General features: G+C 43.0%; 1 protein-coding gene across 2 annotated transcripts in view; it reads right to left on the bottom strand.

Moving 5' to 3' along the window:
• Positions 1 to 18,416, bottom strand: part of LOC124615686 (limbic system-associated membrane protein) — a 948,770-nt gene that overhangs the window by 255,995 nt on the left and 674,359 nt on the right. For both annotated transcript variants that reach the window (XM_047143716.1, XM_047143717.1), the window contains exon 5: positions 6,819 to 6,916. In XM_047143716.1, the coding sequence (XP_046999672.1) occupies positions 6,819 to 6,916 (98 nt within the window). The remainder of the gene's footprint in view (positions 1 to 6,818; positions 6,917 to 18,416) is intronic.

Here is an 18,416-nt window from a genome sequence, read left to right as displayed (position 1 = left end):
TCCTAGAGAAAAGGTTTGCTTGCGTGCAGACGTACACATGAAACAGTCATCGTTTTAAAAATGCTAAAGACTTCGAAACATAAACGCTGTACAGTTTTGCTGTGCAAGATGGGTTTATATCGTAATTGTCGACAAAAGCTACTTGTTTTAATTTTAATCCATTCATTCAAATGTTTCTGTGGGACCAGTTTCGGGCATTGTAGCACATAATCTGCGGCTAGAGCTCCGGGTATCAAAATGCATGAACTGTGTAGTCTCTTCTCATAACATCTTATGCACAACTTTTGGGATGTAGACAAAGAGGCATTTTCCTGCAAACTGATCCGACTTTGTATGTTGTGGCTCGCAGGTAACAAAGTAAACACAGTGTCACGACTTGGCGTATGAAAGTGCAAGCAGTTATTCGATATCATGTGAAACGTAATAATCCATATAATGCTTACAGATGGTCAGCCATAAACTATTTTTAATCATTAACAGCCTCAGTTGCACCACTTGCCTAGAATTTACCTAGGTTTCGGTCGGGATAACCCAACCTTCTTCAGAATAACAGTAACTACCGTCTTTCCATAGTGGCCGCATCGCGGTCGCGAAGTGGGGCCGAGGCAGTTCCAGATAAGTTTTATAGTCTGACGATAATTTGTGGATTTGTAGTTTTAGCTTGACGATGTCCACTATGGAAAGACGGTGGTTACTGTTATTCTGAAGAAGGTTGAGTTGTCGCGACCGAAACCTAGGTAAATTCTACGCAAACGGTGCAACTGAGGCTGTTAATTATTAAAATTAAAATTAATGTTTACACGGTTGCTGGCAGGGCAGCGAAATGTTGGAGATATTTATAAACTATATAGTTACTGGTGGTGGTTGAAACAAATTCCATGCCATCTATCTCTAGAGCTTAACTACGATATAACTTTCCACATGATGTCGGATGATTGTTTGTGCTTGCATATACGAGACGCACAGCTGTGACAATATTTGTGGTTCGTAGAACAGTGTTAACATTGCTGCCTCCCTCACTGGACAACGTGCCTTCGATGGTACGAAGGATAATGTGGCTACTAAATGGTGTCACTCCGGCTGACTTCCACATTTCCGTGTGCAGGCATCATCTACCCCGGCCAACGGAGCGGTCGAGCTGGATCTGTCGCATGGTTCGCCCAGACGCCGAACCTCAACTCGTTACATTTCTACCTGAAGCGACACCTGAAAGAAATTGTGTATGCAGAGGCCATCGCGGACGTGCAGACACTGCAACAATGAATGCATTCTGCCATTCGGCTGCACAATAGATCATTTGAAAGTTCGCGCCAGTCGGTGCTGTGTCAGGTTCATGCATGTTTAGATGCCTGTTACGGGAGGGAGGGGGGGGGGCAGCACTTCGAGCACCATATCTAACGCTAATCTCATCACAGCACGTCGTTCACTGCATTTTACTGTACAGGCGTGATGAATTAATAAATACCCTGTAGCACTGAACCGTGAATTTCTGGCCATCGCGTCCACTTGACCTTAATAGCTCCTTAGCGGCATTACCCTGCATATGATTTGCAGATGAAGCAGCGGAGTGAGCGGTGATATGAAACTTCCTGGCAGATTAAAACTGTATTCCGGACCGACACTTGAGATCCTTGCCTTTTGCGGAAAAATGCTCTACCAACTGAGCTACCCAAACACGACTGACGACCTGCCCTCACAGCTGTATTTTCGCGAGTATTTCATATCCTACCTCTCAATCTTCACAGGAGTTCTCCTGCTAAACATGAAAGACGCACTCCTGGAATAAAGGATATTATGGAGACATGGCTTAGCCACAGTCTGGAGGATTTAAAATATTGTTTTTGTCAGAAATAACCTTCATCGGTAAAAATACTAGTTGTGAACCTTGCACCGTTATACACCGTTATACAAATTACTCTAGTAACTTTCTCGTGCCCAACATACAGCCTACGGTACGCGCGACGGAATGGCATGACCGACATCTAACGTCATGTAATAAGCGGATCCACCGGATCTCAACACACAATGGCTTTCCAGGCCGCAACAGGCTGCCGGGTCTCCCCTGCTCGTCTTGGGGCTCCCCTTATCTTCAGTCACCTCCGACCCCGTACGCTATTACGGAAATTAAAGTTCCGTCATGAGTCCGGTGCGCAGCTAATTCCATTCATGGCTCGCGATGTCGGCGGTCGTCCGGCCGCTGCAGACACAGACGCCGTAATATCGAGATAATTGCGGGCGGGCAGAGCCCTAGCTGATGCCACGTCTGGCCTTCTTCACCGCTTTACGCGAGTGCACTGCCAGCAATTACCCAATTAAGGTCGGTCGGAGGCACAGTAGTTTCCGCTGCAGTAGCGGCTAGCTTCACAAGGTAAACTTTGAGCGCCAATTAAGCCTACGGCAGGAGGTATCAGTTAATGCGCCACTGCTCCGCTCTTGTTATTGTTGTTATAATACGCTTGGACGGATGGCGACTACGGCTTATCCTGTCACGCTACTTTGAACCCTGCAGCAGCGCGGGCATGAATTTCCGCAGGCCGTCTGTTGGAAGGTAAATAACATGCAACGTTGCGTCTTCTCCATGTAAGAAATGTACAGTTATTCCTATACTGAGATACTGAGTACCCGGCAACGTCCGAGTAGTAATTATTCCAGTCTTCTATCACTCCATCTCTCTGTCTGTTTCATCCACCCTATCTCTCTGCCCACTCCTCCATCCCCCACACTCTGTCCACCTCTTCCTTCCTCTCTCTTTATCCATCTGCTCCTCCCTCCACCATCCTCCATCCGTATGTCCGTTCTTTTCCCCCTCTGTCCAACTGCCCCTTCGTCGTCTCTCTGCCCACCTGTTCTTTTACCCCTCTGTCCACCTCCTCCTCCGTCACTCCAATTCCATATCTTCCTCCCTCCTCTCCTTGTCCATCTACTCTTCCCCGTTCTTTGTCCATCTCCTCCTCTCCCCTTTAAGCCGTGCCGGTTAGCCGCATAGTCTGGGGCGCCTTGCCACGGTTCGCACGGTTCCCCCCGTCGGAGATTCGAGTCCTCCCTCGGGCAAGGGTGTGCGTATTGTTCTTAGCTTAAATTAGTGTGAGTTAGATTAAGTAGTGTGTAAGCCTAGGGACCGATGACCTCAGCAGTTTGGTCCCATAGGAACTTACCACAAATTTCCAAAAAAAAATTCTTCTCCCCCTTCCCTGCACATCCTCACCGCTTCCCTTTCTCTGTCCATTACCTCCTCCAATCTCTCGTTCCTCCCCTCTCCTATCTGAGCCCTTCCCCTCTCTGTATGCCCATCTTTTCTTCCTCCCCTTCTCTCTTCACGTTATCCTCCACCCCAATAAGAGGCTGGTGTTTCTTACCCCCATAGTGTATCTTCCCAGATCGTTGTTAATATATGTATCTAATTTGGTTGAAATTCTTCAGAGGGTTTAGGATGAGCTTTTTACTTGTGGCTTTTCCCGTGTACGCATATGTCAAATATACTGCACCTATATTTAACGTATTTCATACGTATTTGTAAACATGTCACTTGTATCTCTTGCGAATTATGTCCTGTAGTTTCATTTTCACGCTGCTCAATGTTTATAATGTCGTGTATCTTGAACTATGTGTCGTACAATGATACAATGTTGCATTTACATACAGTGGCACACAAGGCTAGTGTTTGCGAAAGTTATTGCGAATGGAGTTAATAGTAAATAAGTAATGAACTAAAACGTCACGCATGATGCGGTAGTTTTTCACGCATCTAAGTGTTAATGCCGTCATATCTCCTGAACTACGGGTCCAAGAATGACATATTTTTCTACGTATATTCAGCGGCATATGTGGGTACTGTCTGCGAAATGTCTTGCGAACTTAGTTAGTGGTGAAGACGTAACAAATTTTAACCTCATGCATCACACGGCAGTTTTTCACACATCTCAGTGTTAATGCTATCTCCTGAACTGTGATTTGTACCATGTTAGCCCGCATCTCGTGGTCGTGCGGTAGCGTTCTCGCTTCCCACGCCCGGGTTCCCGGGTTCGATTCCCGGCGGGGTCAGGGATTTTCTCTGCCTCGTGATGGCTGGGTGTTGTGTGCTGTCCTTAGGTTAGTTAGGTTTAAGTAATTCTAAGTTCTAGGGGACTGATGACCATAGATGTTAAGTCCCATAGTGCTCAGAGCCATTTTTTGTACCATGTTATAATTTAACTTGTACCTTAAGTGATATATGTGAATACTGTCTAGAATAAGTGACGTGAATATAGCTAGTAGTAAAGAATTAATAAATCAAAACGTCATGCTTTATGCGGCAGTTTTACGGCATAAACAGTGAAAATGTAGTAAGAGGTAAACTTTTTTCTTTTCACCATTTTGTGAGAGTTATCAGTGAGAGAAAGTCACGTAAGTGTTTGTAATTATGTGTAAAGTTCGTTGCAAGTTACTAAGTGCTCTCATTCTGATACACTGGATGGATGAAATATAGGTTTTAGGCCGCCGTGGGCTGCAATGCTTTTTCACTCTCACTGCCACCCTTTTGAGAGGCAGATGGTCCTTATCCCCACATGGATGTTTTCCAGACAGTAGGTGATGTATGTACCAAGTCTGTCTGAAATTCAGAGAATAAACAGTAACGTTATACAGAACTTCAAGCAACAGAATCTTAATTAGCTAACACGACCGTCTTGTAAATTAACACTTCTTGGGCTATTACACCACCTCATATTCAACTATTCTTCCCTTTCTGATGCCGAAAATTTTTCCCGGGAATTTCTTCACATCATTGAGGTTTTAACGAAAACAGAGAGGTGGGAGGAAAGTCCACGTACAACAACCTATAATACTGTAACCTTTGCTGTACAGATGTAGATACCCACAATATATCAGTGAGATATGAAAATAAAGTTTATGACAGGTGAATGTTTACAAAGATGTGAGGCTTTGTCTACGTGGTCATTGCTCGTAATACTTTTATCCATTTGTAAGCAACCTGCGTCCACAGGTAACCAGGTGAGGAGGTGAAAAATGTACTTTTTGCTAGTCTTCCGATAAAGGACATTGCCAGCCTTAGTTTGCGAATCTGTAATTTCATGCCGTAGAGTTTGACAAGCTTCACATGACTGTATTCTCATTTTCAGACTCATTTGTGGCTAGAAATTGTGGACAGAAATGTCAAAGAAATACGAGAGGTATTCATAAAATTTTAATTATCAATCATAAAAATAAAAGTAATGAAATTTTTTTCGTTATCTTGCATTACATGTCTGCAGCAATGGTACACACTCAAATCCCTTCCACAGTACCGTAGTATGGACCTAGATGAATAAAAATATAATCGCTCAGTCCGTTGCCAAAGTGGAATATCGTGCGATAATTCGTGTTCTGCACTTGAAGGAAACAACGGTGCAACAATCAATGCGAAGTTGACTGAAATGGCAGTGATGAGTGAGTATCATATGAAACTGGGGTTAAGTGGCGCACACGCTGCAATATGGTCAAACAAATGTGAAGCAACAAGGACGATGCAACAGACCATCTCCGTGAGGGGGCACCTCAGCTGGAAGACTGGAAGATCGCAGTCGAGGTGATAGTGGAAAAAAGTGAAAAATCAGTCATGGACCAGTTTTCAGTACATTGCCTGACGTTTTGTATTTAGAATAGGAGAGAGTTTGCCTCCCGTTGGGTTCTGCTACTGTTCACCGTCTCTGAAAAAGTCTGCCGGATCGCGGCAACTCCGGGAATGTTGCATCTGCCTCATACTAATCTAGGTCACTTCTTTACACAAGATTTGGTACGTAGGACATCTACAATTGAGAGGCATGACAGTTAATTTAGAGAGATCCGCTTCAATTGCTTTAATATGTACACAAACCACAACCAGTTTCGGGATTTTAAAATCCCATCTTCAGGTGTATGAAATTATTTTAACATTAAACGTGTAGTCTGGCCAGTCAGTAAAAGGGCTCCAATCATTGCATGTTGGCGGAACCGTTCGTCGTTGCTGTTAATTAAGGTCGGTTGGAGCATAGCATGCCGGAGTGGCCAAGCGGTTCTAGGCACTACAGTCTGGAACCGAGCGACCGCTGCGGTCGCAGGTTCGAATCCTGCCTCGGGCATGGATGTGTGTGATGGTCGTTAGGTTAGTATGGTTTAAGTAGTTCTAAGTTATAGAGGATTGATGACCTCAGCAGTTAAGTTCCATAGTGCTCAGAACCATTTTTTTGAGTATAGCAGTTTCCGCTGCAGTAACAGCTAACTTCAAGAGGTAAATTTTGAGCACCAATCAAGACTACTGCTTTCACTTCTTTAACTGCTTTGGGTGGGTGCTGAGTCTATCACTATGACTCCTCGAAATTATTTCCTGTAGCACTTCAATGAGTACGAAATTTAGTGCTAGTAAGCATTCAGAAGGCCCGTCCGGCTAGCCGCGCAGTATAACGCGCTGCTTCCCGTGCGGGGAGGCGTGCCGGTCCCCGACACGAATCTGCCCGGTAGATTCGTGTTGAGGTCTGGTGTGCCGGCCAGCTTGTGGATGGTTTTTCAGGCGGTTTTCCAACTCGCTCGGCGAATGCGTTAATTACACTATTCAATTACTTTTACATTCTCCTGAGTTACTAACTTCTTTCCACTGTTGGAAACTACCATCTATAAATTTGTCACTGAATACTTCTCAGTTAGGTATTAACTATTTACGACAATATTTTAATTTCAAATGTTTTGTAACATCAGCGTCAGACGTCTTATATCGTACTCAATGCACCGGTTCTGCACCGACAGAATCGGCTGTTCTGCCATGTCCCTGAAGAACTGTTAGTTGGAACAAAGCATGCTGTACTTACATCCGCTTGCGGTTCTGCGTGCACGATGCAGACCAGCTGGGCCTCGTAGCCCTCACCGGAGTGAACCCAGCTGCGCTCCACTTCGATCTCAGGCGGATCTGAAACACACCAACCGGGAATACTGTAAATTGAAAGAGAGAGAAGGGTGCTAGTATAAAAAATAGGCCTTAATATGAAGAAGAAATTTCTGAGAATATTGTACGTTTGGAGCACAGCACTGTATGGTACTGAAGCGTGGACTGTGGGAAAACCGGAACAGAGCATTTGAGACTTGGTGCTACTGACGAATGTTGAAAATTAGATGGGTTGACAAGATAACGAAGAAGGAGGTTCTTCACAGAATCAGCGAGGAAAGGAACATATGGAAATATTGACAAGACGAAAGCACAGGATGATAGGACATACCTTAAGACATCAATGAATAATTTCCATGGTACCAATTAGAGATGTAGAGGAAGACAGAGACTGGAGTAAATCCAGCAAATGATTGCTATTCTGAGCTGAAAAGGTGGGCGTAGGAGAGGAATTCGTGAAGGGCCGCATCAAACCAGTCATAAGACGGATGACTCAAAAAACGAAAGGTTCACGTAGTTGGGCAACACATGTCTCGTATGTAGAACAGATTCCTTTAATAGTCTATCTTTCTCAGATGAAAACTAGTTTTCAAACTTTGCATTGCTGCGTAAAAAATAAAAAAATAAAATAAAAAAATAAAAAGCATTTGTTCCCTTTTCGCTGAACTTTCCGCTATTTTCATCATATTTTGTACAAAATCTCTAATAATAAGGAAGACAAATGGTCATCGCTTTGAAAAGTTTTCATTATAATTAGCAGCCATCTTTCTTATGTTTATTTACATGTGGCTTCGTCTCGTGAGCCTTTTTCTGCCATTACGAGAGCCCGCTGTAAAGCAGTACCTCTGAATTTTTGTTGATCTCAATGTCGGTTGAGGTACTACGTGTCACGCATATTACTCTACCGATTTTCCAGCTTCGCCGATGTATGTCGTATAAACCTCTGCCGCCAGTGGGCTCCGAATCGTAGTGTGTAAAATAGCGCTGTGTAACGTAGCTATATCGGTGTGTGAGAGATCTTCAGAAGACTGAAAGCACGAATTCGAAGAGCTCATCCACATATGAAATACCCTCTCCTTCCGCATGATAAGGTAAAACCAAACACGAGCGCTGCGACATCTGCAACAATTCGATGCCTTGGGTCGACTGTCACCGATCATCCTCCATACAAGTCCGGCCTGGCCCCATCCAAATTTCATCTGTTTACAAAACTTAAAGGACGCCTTCGACGACTTCAGTTTGATAGTAATGAAGGGATAAAAGCAGAAGTTAGGTTATGGCTCTGTCAGCAACGTCAAATAATCAACAGTGACCGTATAAGCCAACTTTTCTCTAGTTGCGAAAAAATGTGTTCGTCGCCAAGGTGACAATGTTGAGAAATAAATATGCAGAGTTGAAAAATAAAGCTGCAGAATGTTAAAAAAGTTTGTTTTATTTAAAAAGCCTTAAGAGTGCTCACATTAAAAATTCGGAGGGATTACTTTTCAGCACGGCCTGGTTTGCCTGTGGCACATTGATCGATTTCCACATATTCACGGCTGCCTCGGCTACCCCGTATATTTAACTGAGGTCTTTGAGGCGTGTGCGGCTTTGGCTAACGTCTTGGGAGGCCGTGGTCGCCACACGCATCTTGTTTGTTTTGAAGGAAGATCTGGCGTTGTGTTTGAGCACATTCCGTTTAGTCTACTCTGGAGGGGATGTGTTCTTTGCCCGTGAGTGATATGTAATGGTAACGGATGTGGGAGCCGAACGTGAAAACAGCAGTGAACGTCTACTGATGGAAGTGATTATAACAAGCATATAGCTTCCGTCTTGCGATTTTTCTGCAACACAAGGTAATGAGTTACTTTACGACCTGATGTGTTATAAAGGAACATTGTGGTTGCATGCGAAATCTCATCGAATGAGTAACACAGTGGCGTTGCGATTTCGATAAGTGTGGCCCAGATCCCTTTTTTCTTGCTTGTTGTTTCTGATTCGACATCAGGTTTAGACTGAATGAACAGATCTTTTCAGACATACATTAAGTGACTGGTCTTTGTATGACTGCAGTGAGATTGGTAATTCTGAGTAACCTTAATCGGTTTTATACCGAGCGGGATGGCGCAGTGGTTAGCACACTGGACTCGCATTCGGGAGGACGACGGTTCAAACTCGTCTCCGGCCATCCTTCTTTAGGTTTCCGTTATTTCCCTAAGTCGTTTCATGCCAATTCCGGGATGGTTCTTTGAAAGGGCACGGCCGCTTTCCTTCTCCAACCTTCCCTAATCCGAGCTTGTGCTCCGTCTCTAATGACCTCGTTGTCGACGGCATGTTAAACACTAATCTGCTCCTCCTCCTTAACCGGTTTCTTTTATGTAACGCAACAATAATTCTAAAGTCAATGCAAATCTCGTAACTTTATTTCAGATTCGCATTCATTATAGATTTAATTCACTGAAGTAATGATTTTATCAGATAGTAGAAGCGAGTACCCGTGAGATGTAACATAATACCTGCATGGAGGTAACTGAACTAAATATTCTCGTGCCTAATCCAAATCAACTTTTTCAGTCAAAACCGTTTGTGCTCGTAGAAGACGTTCACAATAAACCACTCTTTGGGCTGGTAAATAATTTTCAGATCATAAAAGGTAAGTTACCTTGAGAGCTTCGAGATGGCGGATAGTCGATATTTTATTTAGTGACCTTGCGATACCGTGGTGTTGCAAGGTCGTTTCTACAGAATAAGACAACTTTATACATGAGAGCGTAAATGTGGGTTTCTGTGTTGCTTTTTAGGCAAGTATTAAATATTATTAGGAGGATTAAAGTTGGATGCACAAAAAAGGCTAATAAACAGGCAGTACTAAAGTATTACAGGTATTTAAACGAAACATGTCATTGCTCTAGAGAAATGTGGGTGTCTGGAGAATCATAACTGAGAGCACCTAGGCCGCATCTTATTAATTTGGATCTTGTTCATCTGTTAAGGAAGAGTAACCTTCATGTGGGACCCCGTGACCATAAAGTGTTGGAGTTAAGATCAAAAGTGACGTCCATTCACTCCACACACACAACCTCTCCTTTTACCGTTACAGAACTCCATTCGCACTGGACCAAAAGTACAATGTCACAGCAACAAGTCAAGAAAACGCTGTAAACGACGGTAATTAACTACGGTGATGAAGGCGGAACATCAAACGGAGGTTTTCTGAACACGAGAGAGCTGCTTCGCTGACGAGGCACAATTAAATTCTATAAATGAATCTGCAGAAAGACACTCGCATTTCACAGTGTCTTAAAGTGACATTATGTTCCAGATTTGAGCAGTAAAAACAAATGGACTTACAGAGAGTAATGATACTGAATGTATTGTGGTGAGGTAGTGTACTCACCCACTAAGATTCCTGAGTACGGAGAAGAACATTTAATCACAAGAAAAGTGAAGCGTTTCCGTGAAAGAATTCCGAAATTATTATGCTCATAGACGGAACAGTTATATACCGAAGAAGCGGTTAAAGCACTTAAATAGAATTTACCGTATAACCCAATTGATCTCTCTCTATGAAGTAACTCAAATGATTTGAAGACAGTCAGGAGGTTAGGAGATAGATCACTGACATGGATAAAAATGTATGGGAAACTTCTCTTGACTCTTAGGAATAGGGAGAGTGCGTGCACAACATCCATTGATGCACATTTCTCCATAACTTCTTCTGCTGAAATAAATCAGCTTTAATACAGCATCAATACATACAATAATCCTTCATTGATTTACATGGCGTTAGGAAAAATTACGCTCACGATACTGCGACGTAGGAAACAGAGGAAGGTCTACATTTTATTGGGTAACAGAAGTCCACGTACTTAGAAATCTATCATGATACATATGCGACATCGGGTTGCCTCAGCAGGCATATATGGTAGTACTGTCACAGGTATCTATAATGCTGCCAGCCACACGATAAAACCTTCTCAACAAAAAATATTTGTCGCTGTATGATCGCACTGTAAATTCGTGTCCTTTCTGAAAAGCTGATACGGGGCCTACTGAATTTCACAATTTTTTCAGGGAATGGAGACTGATGCTACAAACAGCCTCTTACCAGATTTCTTTCTTCTTGTTTTCTGTGAAGCAAGGCACTACACGACTTGTTGTACTTTGAGTCTCATCAAATGAAACATCGACCGCCATTGTCGATAATGTTCCTGTGTGCATTACGTGTTTCCTCTTCTCACCACATGAGAGTACGTCCAGTATTGTCGAACATGATCGTTTTCGTGGCACAAGTGTTATGGTGCGAGGAGGGATAAAGTTGCATGGGCATACTTAGCTCCAAATCTTGGAACAAGGTACATTCACTAGTCGATATGATTGTGACACTGTACTTCTTCCACATGCGCTTCATTTCTGGGGTGCATTTTTATGGATGACAATGTGTGACCGCGTCCAACAGCGGAGAAGGGGCTCTTGAAACAACTGAATATTCGGAGAATGGACTGGCCCGCCCGACGTCCATCGAGCATGTGTGGGATGCATTGGGGAGGTGTACCGCATCACGTTTACATGCGCCACCGACATTCCAGCTGTTGTCAACCACACCAGTGTACGAATGGAATGCCCTAGCTCGAAAATTATTTACCAGCCATGTGACTAGCGTGGGAGCACGTTGTAGAGCACGCACTGTCGTCCCTGGTGATCACACATCCGGTTAAGAACCATGTCATCAAGAATCGCGGTGAATTCAGTGTAATTATTGGCTCTGAATAAAAGTATCATTTCTGTTCATCTCATTGCGTATTTGAGTTGCCTTCTGTACAATACTGTTCTCTATCGCGCTATACTAGAACAGTCTTTTTTACATTTGGTCGAAATTTCATCGAGGTATGTTGCTTGGCAGCGACACGTCATGCGGAAGTTAGTTTCGTCCTTACGTTCTGGACACCAGTGTACTTACAGTCTCCATAATGTTCAGCATTACACCTTACACCACCCAGCATCTGCATGTGCAGCCGCTTTTCTTGATTGCCTGTATTGCTAAACGTCGCCTAGGTTCTCCTTAACAGTTGTAAATTCAATGCCGGCCGCTGTGGCCGAGCGGTTCTAGGCGCTTCAGTCCGGAACCGCGCGACTGCTACGGTCGCGGGTTCGAATCCTGCCTCGGGCATGGATGTGTGTGATGTCCTTAGGTTAGTTAGGTTTAATTAGTTCTAAGTTCTAGGGGACTGATGACCTCAGAAGTTAAGTCCCATAGTGCTCAGAGCCATTTCAACCATTTTCTAAGTCTAGGGGACGATGACCTCATATTTTAAGTCCCGTAGTGCTTAGAGCCATATGAACCATTTTTGTAAATTCAATAATATATTCTTGCCCCCTGTAGAACAATGTCTCGTAGACTCTTCAGTTTATAACGTACAGACGCAACAAGTTCATGATCAAGGCCTAGAAAATGGTGTATTTCCCTTCTCAAGTCCACAGACTTTAAAAAGATGGCGCGTTTGTGCGCGTATACCAGATCGCCGCGCATGGATACGTATTGAAATACTTACAGGAAGAATCTCTTACTCTATACGAGAGTGTGAGTTTTTCTGGAACTTCCTCACACACTGAAACTGTTTACTGGACCGGGATTCGAACCCTGAATCTTTCAGCTCACGGCCATCAGCATTCTATAAAGAAAGGGACACACAGAACTTGAACCTTTTTTTACTGATAAAGTCTGATTTAACAAATGAGATCGCTGTGAGAGGTACTTAGAAGACTGCATCCAGAGGAAAGTGCTAGAACCATCTCTAGATTGCCATGATTTGTTCAGAACGACGTAAAAGGCACAGTGTATGCAATATGTCCCAGACGCGTCATACTTGACTAAACTAAGGAACCAGCGTGCCTTGGAAAATTATCAACTAATTGAACTGGACAATATTTCCTGTGTCATTAGGGCCAAGTTGCCTAATATGATGGCTTAAAAGATATAGATAAACGGCCTTTACATTTTATATAAAAATGTCATTGAAAAGTCAGGGGTCAACGTGATCTGCTTGTACAATCTTGGAACGGCGTTTAGAACTGTTCGTTGAACTACGCAGTCATATGTTTCGCCTTCGGCAAGGAAATTTGCACCGTTTGTTCTTTCTTTGTGATTTACAGCCCAGCAATTCTTTCAGAAGGGGCGGCTTTATCGTGCGCTATAAATAACGAGCTTTTTTTCCAATATTTAAACGTTAAAGGATGGACAGAAAAGTAAATAAAATGGTGCGTGAATACTCAGATGAATGTTCCAAAGTATAATTTTCTCTCCAGAGATAAATTCAGCTTCGGCAGTTCGTCAGCCAATGTTTGCACATGTTAGATGGGAATTTGTCAAAGGCATCGAGAGAGGCAAAAGAATGACAATATACATACCGCGGGGAAGTGAGTTATTGCTTTGAATGATAAATGTCGCCCGTGAAAGCGAAGCAGAATTTGACGCATCGCTTCGACAGAGAAAGTGCCGCCATACAGCAGACACTCCTGCCGGTGAACAGCGCTGAGTAGCGCCACAGTAAATTTCGTGTAGGCCTTCAATAATTTTGTCTTTAGGGTTATAAAGTACAAAGACATCCGACAACTTCCGTTACGAAAAATTTACGTATGAGCCGCTATGGAGTGTTCCTCCTTTCTTTTCTTCCACATTCTTCTCGTAATTTCTCGACGTTTCTCTCTTCCTTCTTTTGTCCAAGCAGATCCAATGTTCTTTCTTTTTTTTCTTGGAAACCTTTGGAGTCTTCTAATTTCTTTCTAAAGTGAAATGGTTCCTCAAAAGCCGAAATACGCTTATCGTGAAACTGTGTAGGAGCAACAAGAAATAAACTATTTGCAGCTAATGTTGTGAAAGTATAAAGAAGGTGTCATGTTATGACATTATGCAAACTGCGGACCCAGCTGAGAAGAAGTTATGTTATGGAGTGGTTAGGGGTTCACCCATGTCCTATACAACTTTTGTGCTCCATGTGTTATCCACTCTTACTTTACCAAAGTAAGTAGTCCTTTTGTCAGTCTGTAGGGATTAATCTTTTGGAGGTGACCATATAAAGTTATTCTTCTTTTCGTAATCGTCTAGGTAACTTTTCTTGATCGTTTATAAAGTTCACTGTTATGACGTCGTCAGTATTGTGTTTTTGGTTCTTAACTGGTCCCAAAATTTTCCTTAGTATTTTTGTTACTGTGTTTTTCAGTTCTTTCGTTATTGCCTTTTAGTTCAGGGTCAAAAATTGCGCATGAAGTGCTTCTGGGCGAATTATTGTAAAGTAATGTGTAGGTTTAGTATCGACAGATTGATGTTTCATTGTATATGTCCTTGGTGAAGTAGTATGCTGTTTTCATCTTATTAACTCTTTCTTTAATGGTCTCTTTCTCCTAGAAGCTTTCACTCGTTACTTCTCTCAATTTTTCAATATTAAGTTTATTACTTTTGGGGCTGCCTTAATGTTTGTTATAAATTTGATTTTCTCATAGGAGGTTTGCAACTCTGCTCTTTCAGATTGTTCTCTAAGCATTCATATTTGTAGAGTGACTGTTCCCACTGAAACTGAAAAAATAGCTAGGTCATTAGCAAACGCCTCTTTTATAACCTAATCTCACTCCCCCATCGATCAGGCTTTCGCCTAGCGACATTATCCATTCCCTTATGACTTTTTCTAGAACACAACTGAAGAGCAGCTGGAAGAAAATGGTTCAAATGGCTCTGAGCACTATGGGACTTAACTTATTAGGTAATTAGTCCCCTAGAACTTGGAACTACTTAAACCTGACTAACCTAAGGACATCACACACATCCATGCCCGGGGCAGGATTCGAACTTATGACCGTAGCGATCGCGCGGTTCCAGACTGTAGCGCCTAGAACCGCTCGGCCATTCTGGTCGGCTGCAGCTGGAAGAGACCATCTCCCTGCCTCACTCCAATATTGATCGCAAAACTTCCAGAAATTTCTCCTCTAAATTTCACTTTAGAGTTGGTGTTTGTTGGCGTTCGTTTGATCAGAGCTGTAGTTTTACTGTATAAGCTCTCTTCACTGAGTATTTCAAACACTGACTTCCTATCAACTCAGGTCAACAACGAGATTTTTATATTTTCTGTTCACATTCATTACTAGTGACTTTAAGTTAAGAATCTGCTTTGAACATCATCTATTCTTTCTAAAATCACGTTGACATTCAGCAGTCTGAGAGTCGAGTTCTTGTTCCGCTCTAGCTGATAATCCCTTTGATAAGATTTTGTAGCTAATAATTTGAAGCGAAATGCCTCTGTAGTTATTAAGCTTGTATTGTTGTTTTTGCTCCACTTCCACCACATACTACTGGTCCTTTAATTTTGTCTTACCGCTGACTATATTAAGAACCTATTATTAATTTTACTTTCTGTTGAATCATCAGGCTTCCAACTGGTTTGATACAGCACGCCATTGTTCTCTTGTGCCAACCTCTTGATCTAGAGTATCCACTCCAAATTTTCATTTTATATATAAATTCCAGTTTTTGTCTTCCCTTACAGTTCCCATTCTCTACAACTACCTCTGGTACATGGAAGTTACTTCCTGATGTCTTATCACATGTCGTGTCATCATGTCCCTTCTCCCTGCCAGTGTTTTCCATATACTATTTCCCTCGCCGATTTTCCGGAGAACATTTTAATTCTTTATCAGTCAGCCGAAGTTCCAACATCATTCCATAGAACCACTTCTGAAGGGCTGTCATTGTCTTCTTTACCGGTTATGTCCCCGTCCGTCATTCAAATGGTTCAAATGGCTCTGAGCACTATGGGACTCAACTGCTGAGGTCATTAGTCCCCTAGAACTTAGAACTAGTGAAACCTAACTAACCTAAGGACATCACACACATCCATGCCCGAGGCAGGATTCGAACCTGCGACCGTAGCGGTCTCGCGGTGCCAGACTGCAGCGCCAGAACCGCGCGGCCACTTCGGCCGGCGTCCGTCATTCACTACACAGAATGTTGTGCACTTTCATAAATTTCTTCATGAAATTAAGGCCGATTTTATACGTCTTTCTACAGTGAAAATTAAACTAGATGAGGTGCAACTTAGATCCTAAGAGATCTGTTTCAAGAAGACCATCAGGCGTAGTATATGACAGTTCATACCTGTCTGGAAGTGGAAAAGATTTGGTTATTATAAGACGCCGAAATTAAGTTTTGTGCTACTGCCAATGTTCAGAGCTCAGGGATACTTGTATACGAGACGAATAGTCTACGCAGTGATGTAAAAAAAAATGGCAACACCAAAAAATAATTAGTGTAAAGTGAAGAAATTTCGGGAATGCATTTGTTTGGGTAACATGTTTAAGAAATTAACACTGCAACACGAAATCGCACCCCAGACCGTAACTCCTGGTGTAGGTCCCGTGTATTTAGCTGGCAGACAGGTTGGTTCCTTGCCCTTAACTGGTCTCCTCCTACTCAACACACAGCCATCACTGGCATGAGGTAGAACCTGCTTTCATCTGAAAACACGACAGACCTCACTCTGCCCTCCAATGAGCTCTCGCTTGACATCACTGAGGTAGCAAACGGCAGTGCTTTGCTGTCAGTGGAAGGCACGCTACAGGACGTCTGTCTCACAGCTGTTCTTCAAACAACAGATTTGGTGCTCTCAAATTGCTGCTCAAATTGCTGCTGCAGATGCAGTACGATGCGCCAGAGCCATATGCCAAACATGATGGTCTTCCCTCTCATTAGTGCCACGTGCCCGTCTAGAGCCAGGTCTTCTGGCGACCGTACATTCCCGCGACCACCGCTGCCAGCAATCAAGTATAGTGTTTACATTCCTACCAAGTCTCTCTGCAGTATCACGGGAGGAACATCCAGCTTCTCGTAGTCCTATTCAATTCTTCCGACGGCATTGTCATAGATGGCGGATGAGCAGACAGAGGTTCAGGGCACTCTTTGTGCTATAGGTGGAAGAATCAGCAATGATCAACGGCATGGAAACCACTGGATTAAAGACACATGACGTGTATCCACAGGCCATGTGATCTGTTATTGAAAAACTGTCATGATGATCTCTCCATTGGCAAAAGATTCCGGACTAGTCACCCATTCGGATTTCCGTGAGCGAGCTGCCGAGGGAAAGGCGACTATGAAAAAAGATTTTATAACCAACGGAAGGGTGTCGTCCTACAAGTCGGGGCGTGGAATGTCAGTAGTTTCAACGTGTTAGGGAAGCTAGGAAATCTGAAAAGGAAAATGCTAAAACTCAATCTAGATATAGGTGGAGTAAGTGAAGTGAGATGTAAAGAAGACAAACACTTCTTGTCAAGTAGGAATGGAGTAATACGAACAGCAGCAGAAAATCGAATACCGTGAATAGGTTCGTTATGAATCGGAAAGATGGTCAGAGACTGAGTTACTGTGAACATTTCAGTGATAGGATTGTCCTCATCAGAGTCGACAACAAGCCACACCGACAATGATGGTTCAAATATACTTGCCGACGCCGTAAGCAGAAGACGAACACACAGAGAAAGTATATGAGGATATCGAACGGCTCATTCAGTACGTAAAATGGACATGAGGATCAAATAGTCACGGGGGATTGATATGCCGTTGTAGGTGAAGAAGTAGCAGAAAAGGAGAAAAAGGGATTGCTACTTGGAATGAGAGAGGAGAAAGACTAACTGAGCTCTGCAGTAAATTTCAGCTATTGACAGCGAATATGGTTCAAATGGCTCTGAGCACTATGGGACTCAACTGCTGAGGTCATTAGTCCCCTAGAACTTAGAACTAGATAAACCTAACTAACCTAAGGACATCACAAACATCCATGCCCGAGGCAGGATTCGAACCTGCGACCGTAGCGGTCTTGCGGTTCCAGACTGCAGCGCCTTTAACCGCACGGCCACTTCGGCCGGCAGACAGCGAATACTCTGTTCAAGAATCACAAGGGGAGGAGGTATACTTGTAAAAAGCCGGGCGATACGGGAAGATTTCTGTTAGAATACACCATAGTCTGGCAGAGATTCCGAAATCAGATACTGGGTTTGTAAGGCGTATCCAGGAGCATATATAGACCCAGATCACAGTTTAGTAGTTATGAAGAGTAGGCTAAAGTTTAAGAGACTAGACAGGAAGAAACAACGTGCAAAATTGTGGGATACGGATCGACTAAGGAATGAAGAGGTACACTTGAGTACTCTGAGGCTACAGATACCGCAATAATTAATAGTTCACTAGGCAGTTCAGTTGAAGAAGTATGGACATTTTTGGAAACGGCTATCACAGAAGTTGGTAAGAAAACCATAGGTACAAAGAAGTTACCTGCAAAGCCACGATGGGTAACAGTACAAATACTGCAGCTGATCGATGAAAGAAGGAAGTACAAAGATAAGGAAAATTTAGAAACACAGAAATACAAATCACTTAGGAGTGAAATGAATAATGAGATGCAGGGAAGCTAAGGCGAAATGGTTGCACAAAATATGTGAAGATCGAAAAAGAAATGACTGTCGGAAGGACTGATTCAACATGTAGAAAAATCAAAACAAC

This window comes from Schistocerca americana, chromosome 5, assembly GCF_021461395.2.
Source record: "Schistocerca americana isolate TAMUIC-IGC-003095 chromosome 5, iqSchAmer2.1, whole genome shotgun sequence".
Classification (NCBI taxonomy): Eukaryota; Metazoa; Arthropoda; class Insecta; order Orthoptera; family Acrididae; genus Schistocerca; species Schistocerca americana.
Note: the sequence above shows the minus strand (reverse complement) of the source record. Positions and strands in the feature narration are given on the sequence as shown.